Source organism: Mustela nivalis, assembly GCF_964662115.1.
Source record: "Mustela nivalis genome assembly, chromosome: 6".
Lineage (NCBI taxonomy): Eukaryota > Metazoa > Chordata > Mammalia > Carnivora > Mustelidae > Mustela > Mustela nivalis.
Genome location: NC_139025.1, coordinates 40,356,262 through 40,378,191, shown reverse-complemented (window position 1 = coordinate 40,378,191; position 21,930 = coordinate 40,356,262). Strand labels below are relative to the sequence as shown.

At 43.3% G+C, this 21,930-nt stretch overlaps 1 protein-coding gene across 1 annotated transcript in view; it reads right to left on the bottom strand.

Annotated features, from left to right (window-relative positions):
• The window catches only part of RTN1 (reticulon 1), a 217,714-nt gene that overhangs the window by 86,219 nt on the left and 109,565 nt on the right, over positions 1–21,930 (bottom strand). The window contains exons 2-3 of the mRNA XM_082734970.1: positions 10,643–11,416; positions 2,205–2,957 (exon numbers count right to left, since the gene is read on the bottom strand). Of these exons, the coding sequence (XP_082591096.1) occupies positions 2,205–2,957; positions 10,643–11,416 (1,527 nt within the window). The remainder of the gene's footprint in view (positions 1–2,204; positions 2,958–10,642; positions 11,417–21,930) is intronic.

The window sequence follows — 21,930 nt, the reverse complement described above, 5'->3', positions numbered from 1 at the left end:
GGCTGGGCAGCACTGATCCTCTCACCTGCTGAGATGGAGAAGGTGAGAACAGGAGAAACCTCAGAGCTCAAATAACATGCTGGCAGCACTGAGTCATCCTCCCAAGACCTCTGGTGCTTGGCTGCCCCAGAACAGCCTTTTAGACTTTACAGAGAATGCGGCTGAGCAGTCGTTCTGGCAGGAGACTGGAATTCAAAGAACCCCTCAGTGCAGAGAGCAGAGGTTATTCACGTTGGCATGCCTGACTTGTTTAAAAAGACTGCCACTCTCTCCTCTCTCATGTCTAAACTTGGCAGCAGAGGGTCCAAGCCATATGGGACAACTTGCACAGAGATGAGAATGGCACCAGAATTGGCCAGAAAAGATGCTTGAAGCCTTTGCGTTCACAGCTGTGGTTTTCCTCCGCCTTAACCCTTCATCAGACATCGGGTCACTCTGTCAGTCCCAGCTGTCGCACTGGTCTCTCAGATTTATTAGAGAGAGAAACGGGCCTGCACAATTTTCTCATTAGCCTTCTGATGTATTTGCTTCTGAGAATAAACATATTTGAATAGCACGGCACACATGGTGTCTCTTTCAGAGACATTATTTGGAGGATAAAATGGAAACACAGGTCCGTTCAAGTACAGTGATATGAACCTGTACTCCGCAAAACACAAGCTCCACTGCTTCAGGATTAAAGTGATGGAAGATTGCTCATGCTTACGCCATTTCCCGGGGCTCCCTGCAACTTGCAGGGTCCTTCCCCATCACAGTCAGAGTGGAAGCAAAAGAATCCAAAACTGGTTTTGATCTTCACCTAACGAACATGCATTCCCACTGTTAAGTCTGTCATCAAATATCCTCACTACTGCATGCACTAAAGATACTTCAAACTCTCAGGGAAGAGTTATTTGGGAAATCAAAGGCCAATTCTATGGGACCCTACATGATGCCATGTGTCTAAGCCTCCAAGCAACCACATAGCAAGTGTTATCTCTTTATCACATCCCTCTCAGTTCCCCTGTTCCAATGTGCTGAAGAATTTAGAAGCCGCTTCTAATCTACAAAGGGAAAGATTTGCACTCTGTATTTATATGAAACACTTTAATTGCTACCAGCATCACTGAAGTTATTAGCATATACACAGGAAGGAGGGTATACCCTTGAAATCATTGATCCCCCAAGGGCAAAATACTTTGAAAGAAGCAGAAAGCAGAGGAGATAGGCAGGAGGGGACTTTGAATAAAGTTGTGATTTGGGGGTTGGTTTTAAAGTTCTACCTGGGTGTTCTCCACCCAGGAGCTGGAGAGTTGTTCCCTCCTTCACACAATGTAGCCCACATGCTAGACTGCACAGGACCTAATTTATTCACTCACTCTTCGCTTCCTTTCCTGAATTCTGTAAAACAGTTGCAGTCAGGTGGGGTAGATTTGGAAAGAAGAATGTTACACATTCTTCATATACAATGTCTGAAAGATAAAATAACACCTTCCATTTCTCCTGCATTTGAAGACTTCAAGACTTCTTGCAGGAAAAGTAGAATGGCCAAATTAAAATCATTCTTCAGTTATAAGTGACTTTAAAAATTAACTTAGGCCTTGCTGAAGAAGAAAAAAATTCTGGAATTAACTTTGGTCCCTGTCTTTCCTGACTAGCCAGGACACACACAGACACACAAATCTGGACCTTATCAAGGTCCAAATCCCTTGTTCCTTGTGTAAGAGAAAGGAAGGTGCTGAGATCCAGGTGGCCCAGGTATGAACCAGTTTGGCCAGTGAAATGGAGGTGCTCACTACAGTGGGTTCCAGGGCCTACAGGGCTGGAGCCACTCCCCATCACAGAGGGGTAGGAGGATAGAAATGAGGAACCATCCCTTCCCAGGTGAGGAAATCCAACTAGGGATGAAAGACAGGAGGCATTCACTTCATCCAGGAGATCTCGGCATAGACACAGAAGCGCTCATGACTGGGGATGCAAGGATTCAGCCAGCCCAGCGGGGCTGCTTGCAGCACGAGGCTCTGATACCCAAGTCCCAACTGTGACTCTGACTCTCCCCATTATCTCCTTCCCATCCTCTCCTGGTTGCTCTCTGGTCAGCTATTGGACCAGCCAGGACAGGGCCGTAGGGCTTGGCCTGGATCCCCACTCTGCGGATGTCAGAGCACCCAGGGCACGAACAGCTAGCAACCAAGTTGCTGTAGTGAGAAGAGCTGTCACTTTACCTTGTTGCTTACTGAGGAAGAGCAGAGGGGCGTCGACGCCAGGACCTCGCAGCTCAGGGCTCCCCGCAGCCACCGGGCTTGGGCTAGGACAAACGGCTTCCTCAGGTTTCCCCTGGGCGGTGGGCTCCTCCGGTGGCGCCGGGGCTCCGTCCTCAGAGGGCAGATCGGGGCCGGCATGGGGGGCGGCCGCAGGGAACTTGAGGAAGGGGCCCGGGTCGGCCAGGCCCCGGCGGCTGGCTGCGCCCTCCTCGGCGTGGGCGCCCGGCTCCTCCCTGATGGCGTCCAAGGCGCCTGGCTTCATGGGGGGCGAGTCCTGCTCCCGCTTGGGGCTCTCCTCTGAGGCAGAGGACGCGTCGCATGACTCGATGATGAGCTCGCTGTCCAGCTCAGCCTCGCGTTCCTCCCTCAGGATGCTGTACTGGATGGACGGTGAGGCCGGCGATGGTGGCGGGCCGCCCACGTGGCCAAAGGTCACGTAGCCGGAAGGCAGCGCTTCCTCGGCGGCCAGCGGGTCCTCGGACACAAGCTCGATCTCAGAGTCCCCTGACTCCGCGCTGCTGGCCTCATGGTCCAGAGGGCTGGGAATGGTTGGCAGCCCGGACCTGGCTTTGGCCTCAGGCCTGTTGGTCCCCTGGCCTACAGGCCGTGGGCTCTCCGCTGTTTCATAGGATAACCCCTTTGCTTCTTTAATGGCAGTGATCAGCTCATCCTCGGAGATGCTGCATTTCCCCTGGGATTCTGCAGCAGATGGTTCTGTCGTCCCACAAAGCGAGAAAGAGCCAGAGAGGCACACACACAGACAGACAGATGGACACAGACAGAAGAAATAAAATTCCATTAGGGGAGATATTTTCTTGTTGCTTGAGAAACACGTATCTCATTAGGACAGAAATAGTCTGTTTCCAGGGCTCTGCTGAAAAGGCAGGCCACCTGAAGGAAAAGGCTAATTACTGTTATGGCCCAATTAATCAGAGTTTTACGTACCTATCTATCTTCATCTAGCTACTTTAAAAAAAGGACAAAGCAATTTCTTAGCAACAGTCCCTCAGTTGGTTTTTCTAATTCAATATGGTGAAGATTCTAGAAGTCATGGTTTTAATTTCTGATTCATTCTCTCTGGGAAGTTTTCCAGGTTCACAGATTTCATCAGGTAATGGGATGTACCAAACTGCCTATTTTGGCCCACCAATATCAACAAATCTGAAAAGACACCCATTACTCCTTATTCATTGTTTTCATGTTTCCCCTTTCAGTAAGACAAAGAAAGCTTAGTCTGGATGCTTATATGCAATTTGACTGCTGAGCTTTACATTTCCTGTAAGAACCAATACCTTTACTTTTTTTGAGGGGGGGGAAGTATAACAAAGTAGAGCAATATAAGAGAAAATTTTTGCCAGTTCTACTGAGCAGGCTATGAAGATGACCATAAGGCCCAATGCCCCGGGCTTCTAATGACAGAGCCCATGGAGCCCACGATCATTCATTTTCCTCTCTTCCCCTCCTCTTGAAAAGAACAAAACCCAAGAGTCACCCGCAGTCCCCTGGGTGAATGCCTGCCTTCTGCCTGATGTTTATCCAGATGGCCAGAAAACTTCACCAGCAATCTTGCTGATATTTCTTTCCCTTGGATGAGACTACCTGGGATTACCATGAGAACTGTTTTGGGGAGCTTGGTTTTTCCCTTGTCACACAGCAGGGTCTTATTTCAGAATACCCCAGACAGTGGTCTCTGGCCCTTTTATAAGCAAGAAATATTCATCATTTCTCCAAAGCTTTGAGGTCACATATTTGGGGGTTGAGGAGAGCAGACTATGGCTAGGTAATCTGTTGCTTTAGGATTGTGGGGGAACCCTCATGGACAAACCATTTCAGATTTGTCTAATTCTTTATAAAGCAGAGTTGATTTTATCCTTAATCCATACAGCATTCATTCATCTTATTAGAGAACCTACTATGTGTTAGACTCTCCTGTAGGCATTTGGGACGTATTAGTGAATGAAATAGGTAACAAAATCTCTGCTTATATTCTAGTGGAAGGAGAATACAATACATAATTATATATAGTAAATGACTAAAGTATATAGTAGGTAAGATATTAAGTGCTGTGAAAAAATTAGAGCAGGGTGAAAGGATCAGGAGGGCTGGGAGAAGGTAGGGATTTAACTACAATTTTTTTTTTAAATATTTTATTTATTTATTTATTTGACAGAGAGAGAGCACAAGTAGAGGGGAGCAGTAGACAGAGGAAGAGGGAGAAGCAGGTTCCTAGCTGAGCAAGAAGGACACAGACCTTGATCCCAGGACTCTGGGATCCAGACCCAAACAGAAGACAGATGCTTAACCAACTGAGCCACACAGGCACCCGTGAATCTGCAATTTTAAATACGGTAGCCAAGACAGACCTCACTGAGAAGGTAATCTACATTCAACACTTGAGGAGTCAAGAGCGTGACTCATGACAATAAGCAGAGGAAGAAGCATGCCAAACAGCGGGAACCCATAGTAGAAAGGCCTGAAGGTAGGAGCGGCGATGATTTCTAGGTATCACAGATGCCCAAAGGGTCTCACCAAGTCCTGCTTGTACAACATTCCTAGGAGACCAGGAAGTTGCGGGCAGGGGCTGGGGCTCAGAGGCCTACAAGCAGCCCTGCAAGGCAGCCTGCCCTGTGAGCAAGCTGGCCTAGAACTCGGTGGACCAGGAGACTGGCTAGTGCCCACTCATGTTCTACAACCAGGAGCCCTGAGAGGCTTTATATTTGTTTATGTGATGATATGATTAACATCTGTCTCTTCAGCCTTCCCCACTTTCTCTGACCCCAGACCAAAGCCCCAGGAGGGCAAAGGGCAGCCATCTTTTATGACCATGAACATCTTTTTGTTCATGGTCATATCTCCAGCACCTAGTGTAGGGTCTGGCTAATGTGAGGACTAGCTCAAATCTTCAAAACAGTGGTTCTTACTCATGTGTATGACTCAAAATTCCCCTCAGAAATTTTGCCTTAGTTGAACTAAGTCTGAAGGGGCCTAGCCATCTCAATTTTGTAACTCCAAGGGTAGTTGTTCTTCTTCTTCTTCTTTTTTTAAAAAATTTATTTGAGAGAGAGAAAGATTGAGTACAAGCAGGGAGAACAAAAGGCAGAGGGAGAGGGGAGAAGCAGGCTCTCCATGGAGCAGGGAGCTAGTCGATAGGCTCAATTCCAGGACCCTGAGATCATGACCTGAACCAAAGGCAGATGCTTAACCCACTGATCCACCCAGGTGCCTCTCCAAGGGAAATTCTAATAGTCACCTCTAGTTAGGGTTGGCAGACTTGACAAATAAAAATAGAGGACATCCAGTTACATTTAAATCTCTGCTAAACTCTTTATTTTTTTAAGTGTATGTCCCATGAACTATTAGTATTTTATTAGCAACCCTACCTCCAGTTGAAAGCCACTGAGGTAGAGCACTCAGAAAAGCTCAGGGATCCTGCTTCATTTACTCAAGACTAATGATAGTATAAGACAGCTGTTGGATATGGGACAGAAGGGCCTGATGTATTTCATCTTGGGCAGGTGAAGGTACTATCCTGAAGAGAATCCAACCTTATTATGAGTTAAAAGCTTCTCAGTAGAAATTAATAGATATTTGCCCTTTGTTCTTCATGGGAACCAAAAGTTCAACCAAGTGCTAAGAGGAATCAGGGGAAAAAATGAGAATAAAATAGAAGTTTTTGTACACTCAGTATTAAAATTCATGGGCCTCTGGTTAAGATATTGGTTATTATGTGTCACAACTGATACAGCAAAGCTAGCAACAGTCAGTAAAAATACAAGAACAGATTATAAAAATTGAGGTTAGAACTGCGCTGCCTGGGGAGATGTGTTTGCTGCTGCTGCTAATAATTATGATGATAGAATTTAGAATGATAAAAAGCAAGGGGAACATGGGTCAGGTTGCCAAGTCGCAGATGCCATCATCCAGCTGTAAATGATGCTGACATTCGGGTCTAGCCTTTGCTCTGGGCTCATTCTTCACTCAACATACAGAGGAATCATTTGAAAACATACATCCAATCCCGCCACTCTTCTCTTCCTCCTCCCCACTCAGGCCGTATTGACCTTGCAGCTGCTCCTTAAACACAGGAGACAGTCCCTGGCTCGGGGCCTCTGCACTGGCTGTCCCCTCAGCCTGGGCCCTCTTCCTCATGTATCTACATGGCTTTCTGCTTTCCCCTTTCCCCAGTTCAGGTCTCTGTTCAGAGCCCTCAGCAGGGAGAAAACTTTCCTCACAACCACCCTCATCACTCTTTTACACTGCATGTCGCTTTATTTGTCTTCATTACCATTATAAATATCTGATATATATTTATTTATTTGTGTGTAAGCCCTCCCAATAAGAATGCAGACAGAAATCTTGTTAGGTTTCAGCACTGCATCCCCAGTGGTGATGGGACAATGCTTGGCATGGATAAAATGGCCAACACATACTTGTTAAGTGAAGGGATGAATGAATGAAGGAAGGAATGTCAATTCCCAGAGTAAACCCTCCAATGGTTTCCTGTTGCATATGGTACAAAACCCTAACTCTCCGTCCTAGCATATGAATCCCTGAAAGATCTGGGTCCTGCCCACCTCTGCAACTCTGTTCTATGTCATACTTATCCTTCACTCTTATAAAAATTAATAAAGGGAAACCTCATTAATGTAGAGCTGGGAAGCTAGAAGGGGCCACTATACCACTCAAAGGCAATTACAGACCTGTCAATTATAGACCTCAACAGAAGAATCTTCAACAGGAAGGGATGATCACTTACATGCCCCAACAAAAAAAAAAGAGGTACATGAATCTTCTAGGAGAAGCTGATTATCTCTGCAACTCAGTCAAGAAGGAACCATCATTGAACCTGAACTCTTGCTTTTCTCCAATGGACTCTCATTCAAAACAACCACTCCCAATTTCATCTGTCTTATCAATAAAACAGTGTTCCTCTCCTCTGTTGGACTTGCCTATGGTTTTACCATAGATAGCATGTCCTGAATTGTAATGATCTGCTATTCCTGAATAAACCAATGTTTGCTGGCAAAAATAACTATTTTTAAAGTCAACATTTCTTTATAGCATCTTTCAATTCCTAAATAACACAGACTTGGGGCCTGTGTGCTTGCTTTCCTCTGTACCTGGAGTCTCCTTTTTACCTCTTCTTTTGAACTGTGGGCTCCTTCTCCTCATTCAGATCTCAGATCACATGTCACGTCCTCAGAGAGGCCATCCTTGACCCCTTCACACCCAACATTCTATCATTCCTTATAGGAGTCAGACTGTGAAATTTCAGAGACTATGAAACTGATTTACTTCTTACTGCTTAGTTCTTACTAAGGGGAGATGGAGTGGTTTAATAATGACCTCTCAATTACTGTCCTTTCTGAGGCTAACACCTCAAAGAACATCCATAACCGCCATAATGTAGTGCTAGGCATTGTGTCAGAAACAATATGGTGCCAGTGGGTCAATGGTCTGGCATGTGTCAGGACACTGAGCACATTTTCTTAAAGTGCTTCACTTGTATTTCATGACTCATTTGGGCTGAGAAGAAACTTTCAATATGTAAGCTGTAAGAATTTTCGCCTCTGAACCTCAGAGTATATTATTTAACATGATGAAAATAGTTCAGCACTTTGGAGAAAATTACAAAATGGAATAATTTATTGGAATTGAAGGAAATACTTTAGACTATTTGTTTAAGCTTCAGGGTCTGTGGCTAAAATTGTTATAAATGAGAACTTCTTCTGATTCATAATTCACATAATTAGAATTACTAGAATTAGATAGATAATTAGAATTATTATTATTATTATTATCAGAGTGTCACATGGCCAGAGTGCCAGGGGATCACAAGATGGGGAGGGAGCTGGGTAACCTCTTAGGATAGAAAGAACAAGGAGAAAGGCCTTAGTGACAAGGTAATTTCTCCTAACTTTCCTGTTAATTATATTCTTATATGTTGTCATTTGACTCAGGTATTATGATGTGAAGCATGTGTGCAGAGAGGAGCTGAACATGGGAGAGAACTATGTACTGGATCTGGGGACTTTTTCTTTCTTGAACAAACTTTGCTTAGAATGTTTATTTGGAGCAATTGCAGAAAAAAGCCATTGCCCTAATCCAATGCTGTCAAGTGTACAACCCAAGGTCATAAAACTCCAAGATCATGTCAGCCAGATCTGTCTTTGTCTTATCTTTAAGCTGCTCCAAAACCTCAATGGGCTATGGCTACTGAGAAAAAAAAAAGGAAATTTCTTAATAATCCCTAAACTCTGAATCACAGCAAGTCTTTTTCATCAGGTCTGCAAACTTAATGTTTACATGAGGCATATGCCATGTAAACGGACCTGTATGTGCTAGGACATTTTCCCTCTTCCTGAAGTTCTTCTAAAAACAACCACCAGACAACCCCATAGCTTGAGAAAACACAGCTGATAATACAGCTTACCTCTTCAGAGTATCAGTATCTTTATATCATTGAATAACAGAACGGTTTTATGATGTATTATCACAAAGACCATAAGGAGGCTTCAGGACTCAGATATGTTGCTACTTCATGTCATAATCTGAGATAAGTCACATCTAATCCATTTGGGGCCTCAGTTTCCTTATTTGTTGTCACTACTGACAACAATTTACATTGCATGGAAATTCATTGTGGACTCATCCCTCCATCTCTTGAACCTCCTTGGACTGGAAGGCCCTCCTGCCCCTCCTCTTCACCTGTATATTTCCTCCTGCTTTATTCACCTGGGAGCTGCTGGACTCCCAATGCTCCTCAGCACTCTATGTTTCCCTTTCTCAGAATACAAATCACACTGGGGTATGATGGTCATCTGTTCCACTGGAAGGCAGAAACTGTTTTTGTTTGTTTGTTTTTTCAGTCCTGGCCTCACCAGTACCTAGGAGAGTGTCTGACCAAAAGAATGTATGTAGAACATGTTTGTTGAGAGAATGAATGAATTTGAAAATCAGGGTCATGGTACAGTGGATCTTTAAGACCCTTGGAGCTTTTATAGTTGAATGAGTCTGAGGTCAGGCTGGGGAAAAGGGGATTGATGCTAAAATCTTTAGGGAAACAAGACTGGAGGCACTTCCTCTAAGTCGTATCTGACACCTGGACCTACCTGAGGATTTAGAGCCCTCACTCCTAATAGGCTTTGGCTCTGTTTTAAGACTTCAGTAAAAGCTCTTGCATCTGACTACTGAAAATTATTTTTTGTAAATCAGAAAGGTTTGCAAATCACTTTTGAGTAGAGTAAGAATGCCAGCCACTAGAGGCAGGGGAAGATCCAAGGACCTCTCATCCTCTCCATTCTGACACCTCGTGAACACTGAAAGGCTTCCTTTTTACCACCACGGATGGGGTGGTACAGGGTGGGCTGGGGACACTCCTGCTACCACTCTGGCCCATTACCTGGCTACAGGAGACCCCTTTAAGTTTGAGAGGATATAAATGAGTATGGTTTAACAGCCTGCCTTGGGTCACAGTAGGACAATTTTCAAGTTGACAAAGATCAGAGCTTAGTGAATTCTGAAATTTTCTTTTCTTTTTTTTTTTTTTTTAAATTTTATTTATTTATCAGAGAGAGAGGGGGAGAGAGCGAGCACAGGCAGACAGAATGGCAGGCAGAGGCAGAGGGAGAAGCAGGCTCCCCGCTGAGCAAGGAGCCCGATGTGGGACTCGATCCCAGGACGCCGGGATCATGACCTGAGCCGAAGGCAGCTGCTTAACCAACTGAGCCACCCAGGCGTCCCAAATTCTGAAATTTTCTATTCTAATCAAATAAATCCTCTAAGTTAAAAAAAATAAAACTATATGGAGAACTTAAAGTTAAAAGACAAAAATGACCCCGCTGAGGTTGAAGGAAAAGTATTCTTTTTTTTTTGGTTTCCTCTCACTGCCCATGTCCATCTAAAGTCCCTGAAGTGTACTCCCACCCCCATTCACTGTACAAACTTGGAGCTGGGACAAGGAATGTGCCATGCCCTGTCCCTGGTGACCCAGCTGGTCTGGAGAGGACAGGCATGGTGCTCTCTCTGTGATGCCTCCGGGGTCCCGGAAATCCAGTGGGAAGCTAACTAGAAGCAGAGTAGCACCTGCCTCTCTACTCTGAATGATGGAGCCCCATGAGGCTTTTCCTGTTCCAGTGTGTCATCCTTATCTCTCCCCTCAAATGAAGAAAGAAACACTTTATGAGACAAATCTGATAGGACTTCCAGCGAAATCCCAGTTCTCAACCTTTGTATCATGGGCACAGGACTGAATAAAAAAGTATATTAATTCAATCCAGTTAAACTGAGCCTTAAAGGGCCCCTATAGTAAAATATTTTGAATACAGATTCACATTCCTTTAATATTCATATCTCCATATCCTGCATTTTCCCAAGGCAGGGAACACTAGTTCCCTTACCTGTCCCGGAAGATGGGGGAGTGACGGATCCCGGGCTGTCATCTTCAGGCTCTGAGACGGTGACTGTGGGGACTGTGTCAGGACTTGGTTTCAGACAGACATCTTGCTTCTCAGGGGTCTTCTCTTGGGCCGCGGTTTCAACAGAAGGCTCGATTTCAGTCAGTGTGATTTTGACAGGGGCAGTGATCAGAGGAGCACTGTGCTGTTCTTCAGAGAGATCATCTATATATGGTGCAAATGTTGACTCTTCAAATAAATGGTCCTTGAGAATTTTTCCCTCCACAGGAACTGGTTTCTCAGGTTCACGGGCCTCTTCAGATTTTGTTGAGATACCAAAGTCCTTATTCTTAAAGTCCAAGCCTTTCTCTTCCAACGTGGGATGACATTGCTCCCGATGTTTCACCTCCTCTGGCCTGGTTATGTCAATGTATTTATAGGCTTCTGCTTTCATCTGGTCCAGGGGGTCTGCTAAGATCTTGTTCACTTCAGTGCACTCTGCAGGAGTCATCTCAATTCCAGAATCAGAACTAAATAAGCCACGAGGCTCTGTCCCAGGCACGTCTGGTAAGGAGGGCCCGGGGGTACTCAACTCCTCAGGGCTCTCAGAAGTGTTGACTTGGTCATTTTCCTTCTGAAGAATTCCTGTGAAATATGTAGAATCCTCCTGAGGTGGGTAACAGATGTTGGAAATCAGAGATGTGTAACACGATCCTTCCCCATCTTTTGATGCTGCTGAAAAGGTGTGCTCCATGGCACTGGAGACATCTGCCGCACCTAGGAATCAAGACAGCAGCAGACAGTGAGTGGGCGTCTGTCTTCGGTTCGCTCGCCTGTCTAACCACCCCCTCCCCCCACCCCACCCCGCGTCCTGTGGAGACATTGTGTCCTTCCCCCTGAAGCCCTTGGAGTTCCCTTGGCACACACTCAAGTTCATTTTCCTTGTCTCTCTCCCAGCCCATGGAACTGGTGTTTTCCTGGGGGCAGAGCACACAGGTCCACATGAGCTGCCACACCCAGAATAGTTGGGGACATGTCTCAGCGGAGGGGAAAGCTGATATTTCAAAATCTACTATCTCAGTATACAGTGACATGGTCCTTCTTGGTATTACTCAGTAGAAGCCTTCTTTGTATCTCAAGTATTAATGACTCTTTAAATATAGCTGGAAATGTAGGCTAATTCAGGTTTGTAGATGCAACAATGGGATGGCTGAGTAGGGAGAGGGGTTCATCTTGGAGACTCAGAGAGCAGGGAGAGGCCTCAAGAGACCCTCTGGCCTGGCCCTTTCAGTCAGGGATACCTGGTTCACCCAGACAGGTGCTGTCTCTTCTCTTTTTAAAGGTTCTCAGAAAAAGGGACTCCTAGTTTTCCCATGGCCTCATCCCAAAGTAGTATCACCTTAATAAGCACTTCCTTATTTCTTCAGTTTTCTCCTCATTTTGTTTCCCTCCTCATTCCCCCACCTACTACCCATTTTCTACCATCCAGTAATATCCAAAATGACCCACTGGGAATTTCTTGTTCCACTGGTAGTGCTAAGGGCAAAACAAGTTTCTGAAGTTTGAGTCTATGCAATGTTTTCACCTGGCCTTTATTCTACTCATAAAACAGCCAAAAAATTCACTAATAACAAGCAGAAGAGGGAAACCCTCTATAATTTTTTTTTTAAAGATTTTATTTATTTATGAGAGAGAGCGAGAGCGAGCACAGGCAGACAGAGTGGAAGGCAGAGTCAGAGGGAGAAGCAGGCTCCCCGTGGAGCAAGGAGCCCGATGTGGGACTCGATCCCAGGACGCTGGGATCATGACCTGAGCCGAAGGCAGCTGCTTAACCAACTGAGCCACCCAGGCGTCCCTATAATTTTTTTTAATAAAATGCTGCCAAAGAAGAAGAAATCTAACTTTTATTGAGGCCTAATCTTGTGTTAAGCAATGGAATATTACCTAATTCTCACAACTCTTTTATAAAGTAAACCCCGCACTCTCAAAACATTGCACACACACACAAACACACATAAAGCCCTTAGGACACACGCAAAGAATATTCCAAGGCATCAATCCAGAAATGTAAAAAAAAGTAGTAGCAGTAATATAATAATATTAATAGCTAATATCTGCATGTTTGCCATGCGTTAGAGACCATTCCAAGCTTTTAATTAATATTTATCCATTTTATCATCAAAGCAATCCAAGAAGATGGGTATTATTATTAGCCACATTTTATAGACAAGGAAATCCCAGCCAGGATTCAAACCCAAGAAGTCTCAAAGTCAGGAAACATTCTCTAACACCCTCTGCACCTCCTTAAATCAGTTTGGGAAGGTTTTTTTTTTTAAGTAATTTTAAATCAGTTTTATTACAGATAAGATCGAATTTTGTGTTCTCTCTTCTTGGTGGCTCAAGTCACTGGTCTTCTATGGGGAATGGAAAAGCATATCACGTCTAGTCCCTCCCACCCTGGCATCTGCTGTTTTCCTTCCCTGGAGTTCTCTTCTCCCAGACACCCACCTACCTCCCCCCTTCACCACCAAGTCTGCTCAACTGTCACCTTCTTAAGAAAGGTGACCCCAACCATTCTCTCTCCAATTGTAACCAGCCCTCCCCTTCCTACTCTCTGGCAATCCTGTGTGCACCTATTCTTCTCTCTACCTTTTCTTTTTCCCACAACACTTGTCTCCTTCTAAAATACCACTTAATTAACCTATTTATTATCTATTTCTTGATTGTTGAGGTTTGTTCTATGAGGGCAGGAATATAAACATTTTGTTCACTGAGGCAGTCCAAAACCTAGAACGGGGCCTGGCACACAGTAAATGTTCAAATACTTGCCAAATAAAAGGTATTTTGAAGTTTAGAACAAAACACAGATAACAGGATTGTGAGAAGATATGTTGGAATTACTTTAAAGCTTCTTTCCCACAGGGGCTCTGTCCACACGTAGTCACTGGAGGCAGGGGAATCAATCCTGAGGTATTTCTCTATACACATCTGGACGTGGCGATTCTCTAGCACAATTCTCTGGACACACTTCCATGTGTTAGTAAGCAAGTATTCACCAGAAAGTAAGGAGGGTCTTGCCCAAGGCTATAAAGAGCCTGGGGGGGAAGGGGGATGGGGAAGAGGATCTCTCTGGGAGAATACACAGTAGGTGGTTTCCAGGCCTGTGGCACAGTTATTATCACTCAGCCCCCACTTGGTGCTTCCACTGCAGGGACCACCTCAGGGCTCTGGGCCCATATGGCCTCTTCCTGGCTCATCATCCAGTCTCCTGCCTTCAGTTCTCAGACTGCATACACTGTCCACTACTCAGCCACTGGCCCCAGGGCTCTGCCCTGCCTCCCCGGAAAATCCTTCAGTTCTGCAGCCAGGCATCTGAGATGATGAGAGGGCCACATGGCCTCACTCACAGCCCTGTCTCTGCTACTCCTCTCACTGACCTTCCACTCCGGGCACACCAAACCCTTCCCAATCTCACACGCACTCCGCAGGCTTTTCTAGACCTGCCTTCCCCTCGCCAATTTAAACTCTAAGCTCTGGGTAGGTTTAAAAAATCCATCACATCACCATCACTTTATCCTTCCAATCTTCACAACCAAATCTCTGCCTTTTAACTTCAAACCTTTACAGATAAGTAGCGCTTTTTTTTTAATAAAGATTTTATTTATTTATTTAACACACAGAGAGAGATCACAAGTAGGTAGAGAGGCAGGCAGGCTCCCTGAGGCTTGATCCCAGGACCCTGGGATCATGACCTGAGCCGAAGGCAGAGGCTTTAATCCACTGAGCCACCCAGGTGCCCCAACAGATACGTAGCTTTAAATGCTTCCTCCACCATGATGAATTTGCTGACCATACCTGTCTGGACCTGACTCCTTCCTTTTTGTCCTCCCTGCTCTTTCCTGTCGCAGCTAATTTATTCTGTTCAGGTGATGTGGCCATGTTATCTTCTACTAACCTATCACCTTTTGGAGTTTGGGCTCATGTCTAACACACTATATTGCTCACAGTAGGCACCTGATACAAAATGAATAGACGAATGAATGGACCCATCCATCAAGGAGCAGACTTACTCTATGCAGCTACTGAAAACAAATGAGCACTAACTGATGCGACTTACAAAGCGGGTGTTTCTAATCTATGATTATGAAAGGACAGTCTAGATTTAGAGTTATTCAACAAGGGGGTGGGACCGCATCTCAGGAAGGAGAGTGTTTTGATCCCTTGGGCGCTCAGAGAGGGGCCCAGCATCTGTCTAGGCAGGAATAAGCATTTGCTGGGAGATTGGCTGAGATAACTGCAGAAGTCTCTTTCAAATTGCTGGGATTTTGACATTGATTGGCTGCTCCCACAGTCAGACAAAACCCCCTTTACTTCTCCCTTACCAGTAAAAGAGAATCAATATAATTTTCCCTGAGGTGATGCCACAAAGAATAGAGGCTTCTATTGTGTAGAGATAACTAAAGGAATAAAATCGAGAGCCCATTTACATTATTTGTGAGTCAACAGTTAGGAAGAACTCTCACTTCTGAAATTTTTATCCTATCAGTGCTGATCTTGTTCAAAGAGCCCAGCACAAAATTGGAAGGGCCATTTTGCCATACTCTGCAAATATCACCAACTTACAGGAAGAAGAACAAAGTCATGGGATGCCTGGGTGGCTCAGATGGTTATGTGTCTGACTTCTGATTTTGGCTCAGGTCATGTCTCAGGGTCATGAGATCAAGCCCCATGACCAGATCCGTGCACCCAGTGTGGAGTCTGTTTCAGTTTCTCTCTCCCTCTGCCCTCCTCTGCCCACCCCTCATGCCTGCTCTCTAAATAAATAAATAAAATCTTAAAATGAAGAAGGAGAAAAAGAAAGAGAAGAAGAAGGAAAAGAAGAAGAAAGTCATTGTATAAACCACATATTTTGGATGGGACCATGTCAGGGCTCTTGTAAAAGCAACAAATAATGTCCCATTTTCTTAAACTGAGCTAAATACCCTCAAAGTTTCTCTAGGTTATAACTGACTGAAATGTGTATACATTATTTAGTGCCTATCAGAATTCATAAAAACAGAAAGTCCTTCTATACAGTAAATTATGTGAGAGCAGAGTCCTGTGGGACTGTTAGAACAGAGAAGCTGAGCTGAGCCTCAGGGCTCAGGAAAGCCAATTAATTCTTGTCAGGGCTTCCTGCAGAGTTGGCAGATGTAAGAACTGAGGCAGGGAGCAAAAGCCATTTGCCGCAGGTTGGAACCAATATTGTTATATTGTTAAATACAAATCCACCTAATAAAAGTGCTTTCCTTGCCTGGGCTAGAAATGACTTCTTTCTTTATATAACCAAAGATTCCTTTGGAACGTCTGACTTCCTCATTCTCTCTAGCTGTTTCCTTGGTCATCTAGAAGTCTGATTTGATTTACAACGAGAGTCAGTGTGTGGACCCACAGATGCTGCCTAGGGAGGCAGAGGGACTGCAGGGGACAGCAAATTCAGTTACCTGGATACATTTAAAATGGGATTGAACTTTAAATTTTCAACTTGCAAGTAACTTTTCAGGAATGTACTTACAATAAAAAACTGAAGGATTCCTGCACCTGTAATTCTAGCCGAAAGCTAAGTGGTAGAATGGAAACAAGCTAAAACTGCTGTTCTTTGGAACACATGTGTGGATAAAATCAGGCTCTTGCATCCACCCATGTTCAAGGTCAGAAGTACTAATCATGAGCTAGACAAATTCAATAATTCCACAAAGGGTGGGTGTTTTATTTTATATCTTTAATTCTCTGGCAGTATTGAGGAATGAGATGGTAAAGATGACTTGCAGAAGATGCTCTTACATTTCCCAAGGAAAGTTTCAAGCCTCAAATCCTTTAGCTCTTAAATTCTGACCCACCCTCACAGAATTGAGCTCCTTGGATTGGTGACCTAGAGCCTGGTTTTATATTCTGCTCTACCATTGTCAGTTGGGAGACTGTGGAAGCCTGTCTGTGCATAAGTTTACTCATTCTGAAAATGGGGGCAGGAGTGGTTCTTCTATTGGTCTGCTACAAGGATTAAATGATGTAATGCTTACTCAGCTCTTCACCTGGCACATAGTATGCCCTCAATAAGGAGAGCTATAGATTTTATTATTACTTCCATTTTTCAAAGAGGATACCAAACATTTGTAACACATTCTTACCTATCGATTAGTTTAGGACTTTATCCATAAGGAGGTGTGATTGGGGCATTTTGGGCCACAAGTTACACCTAGCCAGACCACACACCGGTTACTCTCTTGGGTCTGCCTTGGATGCTAGAATCCCCAGAGAGCAAGGCCATGGCTTTCTGTGCAGCCTCATGAGCAGGTGGTTGTTCCTGGAGTATTATCTAGTGATGCAACAGACACAGATTCCCACATGGACATGGTGATGACTGACCTGAACCTGAAAAGTTGAAATTTACCAAGACAACAGACAGAAAAGGAACAGACATATTCAGCATCCATGGATGAGCTTTTCCTTGCAGATAGAGCCCATTCTGACTCTCAGGGAAACGAGAAGGGGTCTAGGGTATAAGATGATACTTTATATCTCAATAAAGCCCTTCATACTGCTTTGAAATGGAAAGAGAAAATGCCAGAAAGAAAGACTAATTATACCAAAAGGTTACTCTGCACAGAGGTACATATGCTCCATTAGAGAAATCTGGTTTACCCTTCCCCCAAGATTAAAAACAAAACAAAACAGAAAACATCAATTATTGTTTAAATAGAGTCAATAATTACAGATATAGGGAACATTAGTACAATTAAATTGAGAAATATATTTTTAAAAGGGGGGGTGACAAAAAAAAAAAAAAAGCTGGAACGTCAGTGGTGGTGGGGAGAGAAATACGCATTAAAATTCAAGAATTAGAGGCCAGAAGCAGTGACCCAGAATGAATCTGCATTCATTTTCCCCACAATCGTTTACCCGTAGGCTGCCCATGTGATGGATGGCTGTAGCCTACACAGAGTTTAGGCTGTGAGGCTTTTTCCCTGAAACTCCTACTCATCTTTCTGAGTGCTGAGATATCAGCAGGTGCACAGTATGGCGGCTGTGACACACTTGACAACAGAGCCATTTATGAGGGATGAATATACCAGGGCCTCTCTGTCACCCAGAAAACATTCTCCTTCTGAAATTAAGTGGTCTGTGATTTAACATGAAAAATGGGTGTTGAAAAATCCAGGTATACCCATTCTTTAAAATGTTATCTATGTGATTAGTTAATAACGTTGAAAGGCAGAAAAAAAAGGAAAGAGAAAGAAAGAAAAATGAGCCTGCGTTCTCTAGCAAAAGACTCGAAGCCAAAGCTGATGGCAAGTTTGGGGGATTAAGAAGATAAGTAACTACTCTTTCTTTCCCCAATTTCCTGCCTTATTTAAAGCTTGCCTGTCAGGATAATAGATTTAGCTGTTGAGATTGCAAAATTAATGTTTAATAAAAAATGATTCAGCAAGCTTTTGGGTCTTTTGTGGGTGAAAAGCCAGGACTTGCACTGCCTTTACTTTAGCAGAAAATTCTGTTAGAGGAAAGAATTCTTACTTTAACAGAAAATTCTATTAGAGGAAAAAACCTTGCCTGGCAGACAAACCACTGTCTAAGTTTCTCTAACAGTTCTCAGCATTGCCTTGGAAAGCACAAAGCTGCAGAGCACTGAGATGGAATGCGAGTGGGAATTCTGATGAGCTTGGAAGTATGGGATATAGTTTGCCTGCTGTCCAAAGGTGAAAATGTGATTCTATGACCTTCTTTGGGGAATAAACATTTATGGGAGGAAAGGGGAGGTAAATATTTGGAATTTACTTAGATCTTAAGAAAAAGTCCTTCGAATCCTATATAGACTTCCCATTGCCTTTTTAAACAGCTTTACTGATTATGTGAATTATATTCACAAACAATAAAATTCCCTCGTAAAGTGTAGAGTCCAGTAGTTTTTGTATATTCAGAGTTATACAACCATCATCGCTATCTAATGTACCCCCCTAATTCGGATACATTCTACTCTGAGGCTTTCAATACAGAGAAACCTCTCAGTTACCCCAGTTACCCTGGCCATCCAAAGAATTACCTTTGGATATAAACAAGAGCCATCCCATCCTATTTATCATTTGTTGATAGAACACTGCTCTCTGATTTCCAAAGAGGAAAATAACTGGTTTTGGTCACATGACTTCAATGCTATATATACATGAATAGTAGGGAAAAAAAGATATACTATAAATTTGTTTGTATGTTATTGGTCCGTTTGCTCCCTCCCCACATAGAATTACCTAGTTAATCCCCATAGCTCCCTTTACATGATCTTTCTCCCTTACTTCCCATTCCATGGCTACCTTCTCAGCTGGACTCTAGCCACCTTCCCCTTGAATGACTGATAGGTTCCAAGCATCTGGCTTCCAGCTTCACTGCTTCTGTGTACCACTCTGCACACGGCTACCTTATTCCTCTCCCTAAAACACTACTTTCACATGTCACTTCTCTACTCGAAAGTCTCTGATGGCTGTCTCTACCCATGCTTTTGCTTAGAACTCAGGATCCTCTTCAATGAGGTCCCAGTCTGCCTTTATGGTTTTATATCTGAGCCTGTTCAGGAAACACATTTAATCAAGCCCACAAACATGAGGTTTTCAACTTCTATAACCCTTACTCAAGCCCTTCCCTTCAAGTTAAGGGGTCGTTTACTCCTCCCCAAATCCAAATAAAGTTACGGAAGATGTCTCATCTACTCTAGGAAGTCTCCCCTTACCACTCCACTTCTCAGTGCTTTCTCCCTCATCCCCGCTCCAAGGGCCATGACCATTTCTTTAGGGCTCATTGGCTTTTCTGCCTTGTTGTCAGCTCTTTTTCTGTATACTTGTGGAAACCTGTGTCTTATACTTCTTCATATCCCTGAGTTGCTAGCACTGTGCTTTACACATAGTACATACTCAGTACTTACTAACTGGATGACTACCTCCATATTACCATCTGACTGAGTCACATACATGAGCATTTAGAATGAGCTTTTAATGTATTTAATCCAATTTAAAAAATTTACTGAACACTTAACCATTGCAAAGCACTGGAATGAAGAACATTCCTATGCTCATGTAGGCTTAGCAACCTGCTGTATCACAAACATTCACCATGAAGCCATTGTTTGTAAATAGGAATTCAGGTCCCCTGGCTGCTTATGGCAATGAGACTTGAGGGGATCATAACTAGAGCAGGGAGGTCTCATATGGAGCCCGGCCATTTAATATATTCTGATTTATCTTTCTGGTCAGTCATGGTGTTATCAGAAAAAAAATAAAGAAGGAACAAAATAGTTTTTTGAGGGGCGACTGGGTGGCTCAGTCAGTTAAGTGACTCTTGATTTCAGCTCAGATCATGATCTCAGGGTCATGAGATCAAGCAACTCCCCACCCCCAATCTTTGGGTTCCATGCTTAGCAGGGAGTCTGCTTAAGATTCTCTCTCTCCCTCTGACCCCCCAACCTTGCGAGTACTCTCTCTCTAAAAAATAAAAAGCGGCGGGGGGACAAGGCTCGGCGGTGGTGGTAGTTCCTTTGAGGTCATCTAATCCCAGAATCTCATTCACTAGATTAAGATCGACTATTTCCCAACTTTAGTTTGAATATTTGCATTGATGGTATCTCACTGCTTGCTTTGCAAACCTAGTTATTAGTAAGTGTTATAGTCAAGATCCTATGCCCTGGGGTGAAATTCAGGACTTTGAATACTAACTCAAACATTTGCTGGCTGTGTGAACGCGGGCAGATTTCCTAATGCCTTTGTGCTTCAGTTTCATCTATTAACAATAATTACCACCTCCTAGGATTTTTACAAAGACTAAATGAGATATTGGAATCAAAGCACTAAGCATCATGCTGATACATATGAAGGACTCATTATTGTTTTTAAAATTTAACTTAAATATACCTCCCTATTGCTTTCAGCCTTTAGTCCCAGGTTTGTCTTCATATTCTATTAGTGGAAACAGATACCTCAAATAATTAGTAAACAATATGGCATATAAAGAGCTAATCCCCCTAAAATATAGTGAGTTCCTAGAAACCAAGAAGAAAAAGCCACCAATCCATTTACTTAATAATAGACAAAGGACAAGAATAAATACCTTGCATGGAAAAGTCAATATAAATAGCCTCAGAATATAAAAATGCAAGTTAAAACAACCCTTAAAATAACATTTCTCTGTTTTCAGACTGGGTAAAACTCAAAAAATGTTTGTCTATACACTCTTTGGTGAGACGGGGGGAAAAAGGCATTCTCGTACCAAAACACAGGCTTGTAGGATGGTATATTATGTACCCCTAGGGAGGGTAATTTGGCAGTATCTCTCCACATTATAAACTCATTTTCTTTTTGAACAAGCACTCTTACAGAAATTATTCTATAGACATACTTGCACATGTTTTAAAAATGAATGTGAACAAAGCCATTCATCACAGCATAGTTTGAAATAACAAAAACTGGAGTCAACTCAAATATCCAGGATCAGGGCCTGGTCAAACAAATTATGTACTTCTTCACACAGAATACTGTGTGGTGGTACAAAGGCATGAAGATAACATACATGTACTGATATAGAAAGATTTCCAGGTAAATATTGTTAAGTGAGAAGATGCACAAAATAGGTTATAGATATAAACACAGATATACAGAATGCCAACTTTCTTGTAAGCAAAGGGGAAAATAAGAATATATGTTTGTCATTTGTTTGTATCTGCATAAAGAAACTAGAAAAAAACTTGAGAAATTATTTATTAACCATGGGGTTGCAACAGGATAGAGAGTAATACAAATAGAAGGGAGACTTTTCGTTGTGTCCTTCTCTTTAAAAACAATTTTCCTTTTCCCAAAAGAATGTATACTATTTAAGATATTAATTTCATTTTGAAAAAAAGAAAAAGATGCAGGATAAGACACTAATGTAATTATGTGGCACAAGCTCTGATGGGAAGCCCCAACCCAGCTTCCTTGTTGCACATGACAGACAAAGATGTGAAGACAGGGAGGTCCTCTCTTCTGTTCTGATGGCTCAGGCTAAAACCTCATTTTCTTCTTTACATGCTGTGTTCTCTTCCCACTGAGTTCTGAGGAGACACAGACTACAACTTGTGCTCACTGCTTCCTTGGTGCTAGGCACACTTGCCAGCAAATAGATTTTATTTTGTAAATACTTATGGAATGAACAAATGTGTTTCCAAGCTCATCATACTGGTTTCCACTGGGGGATGGATACACTGTAGTTTGTCCTCTTCCCTCTAAAATCTGAGC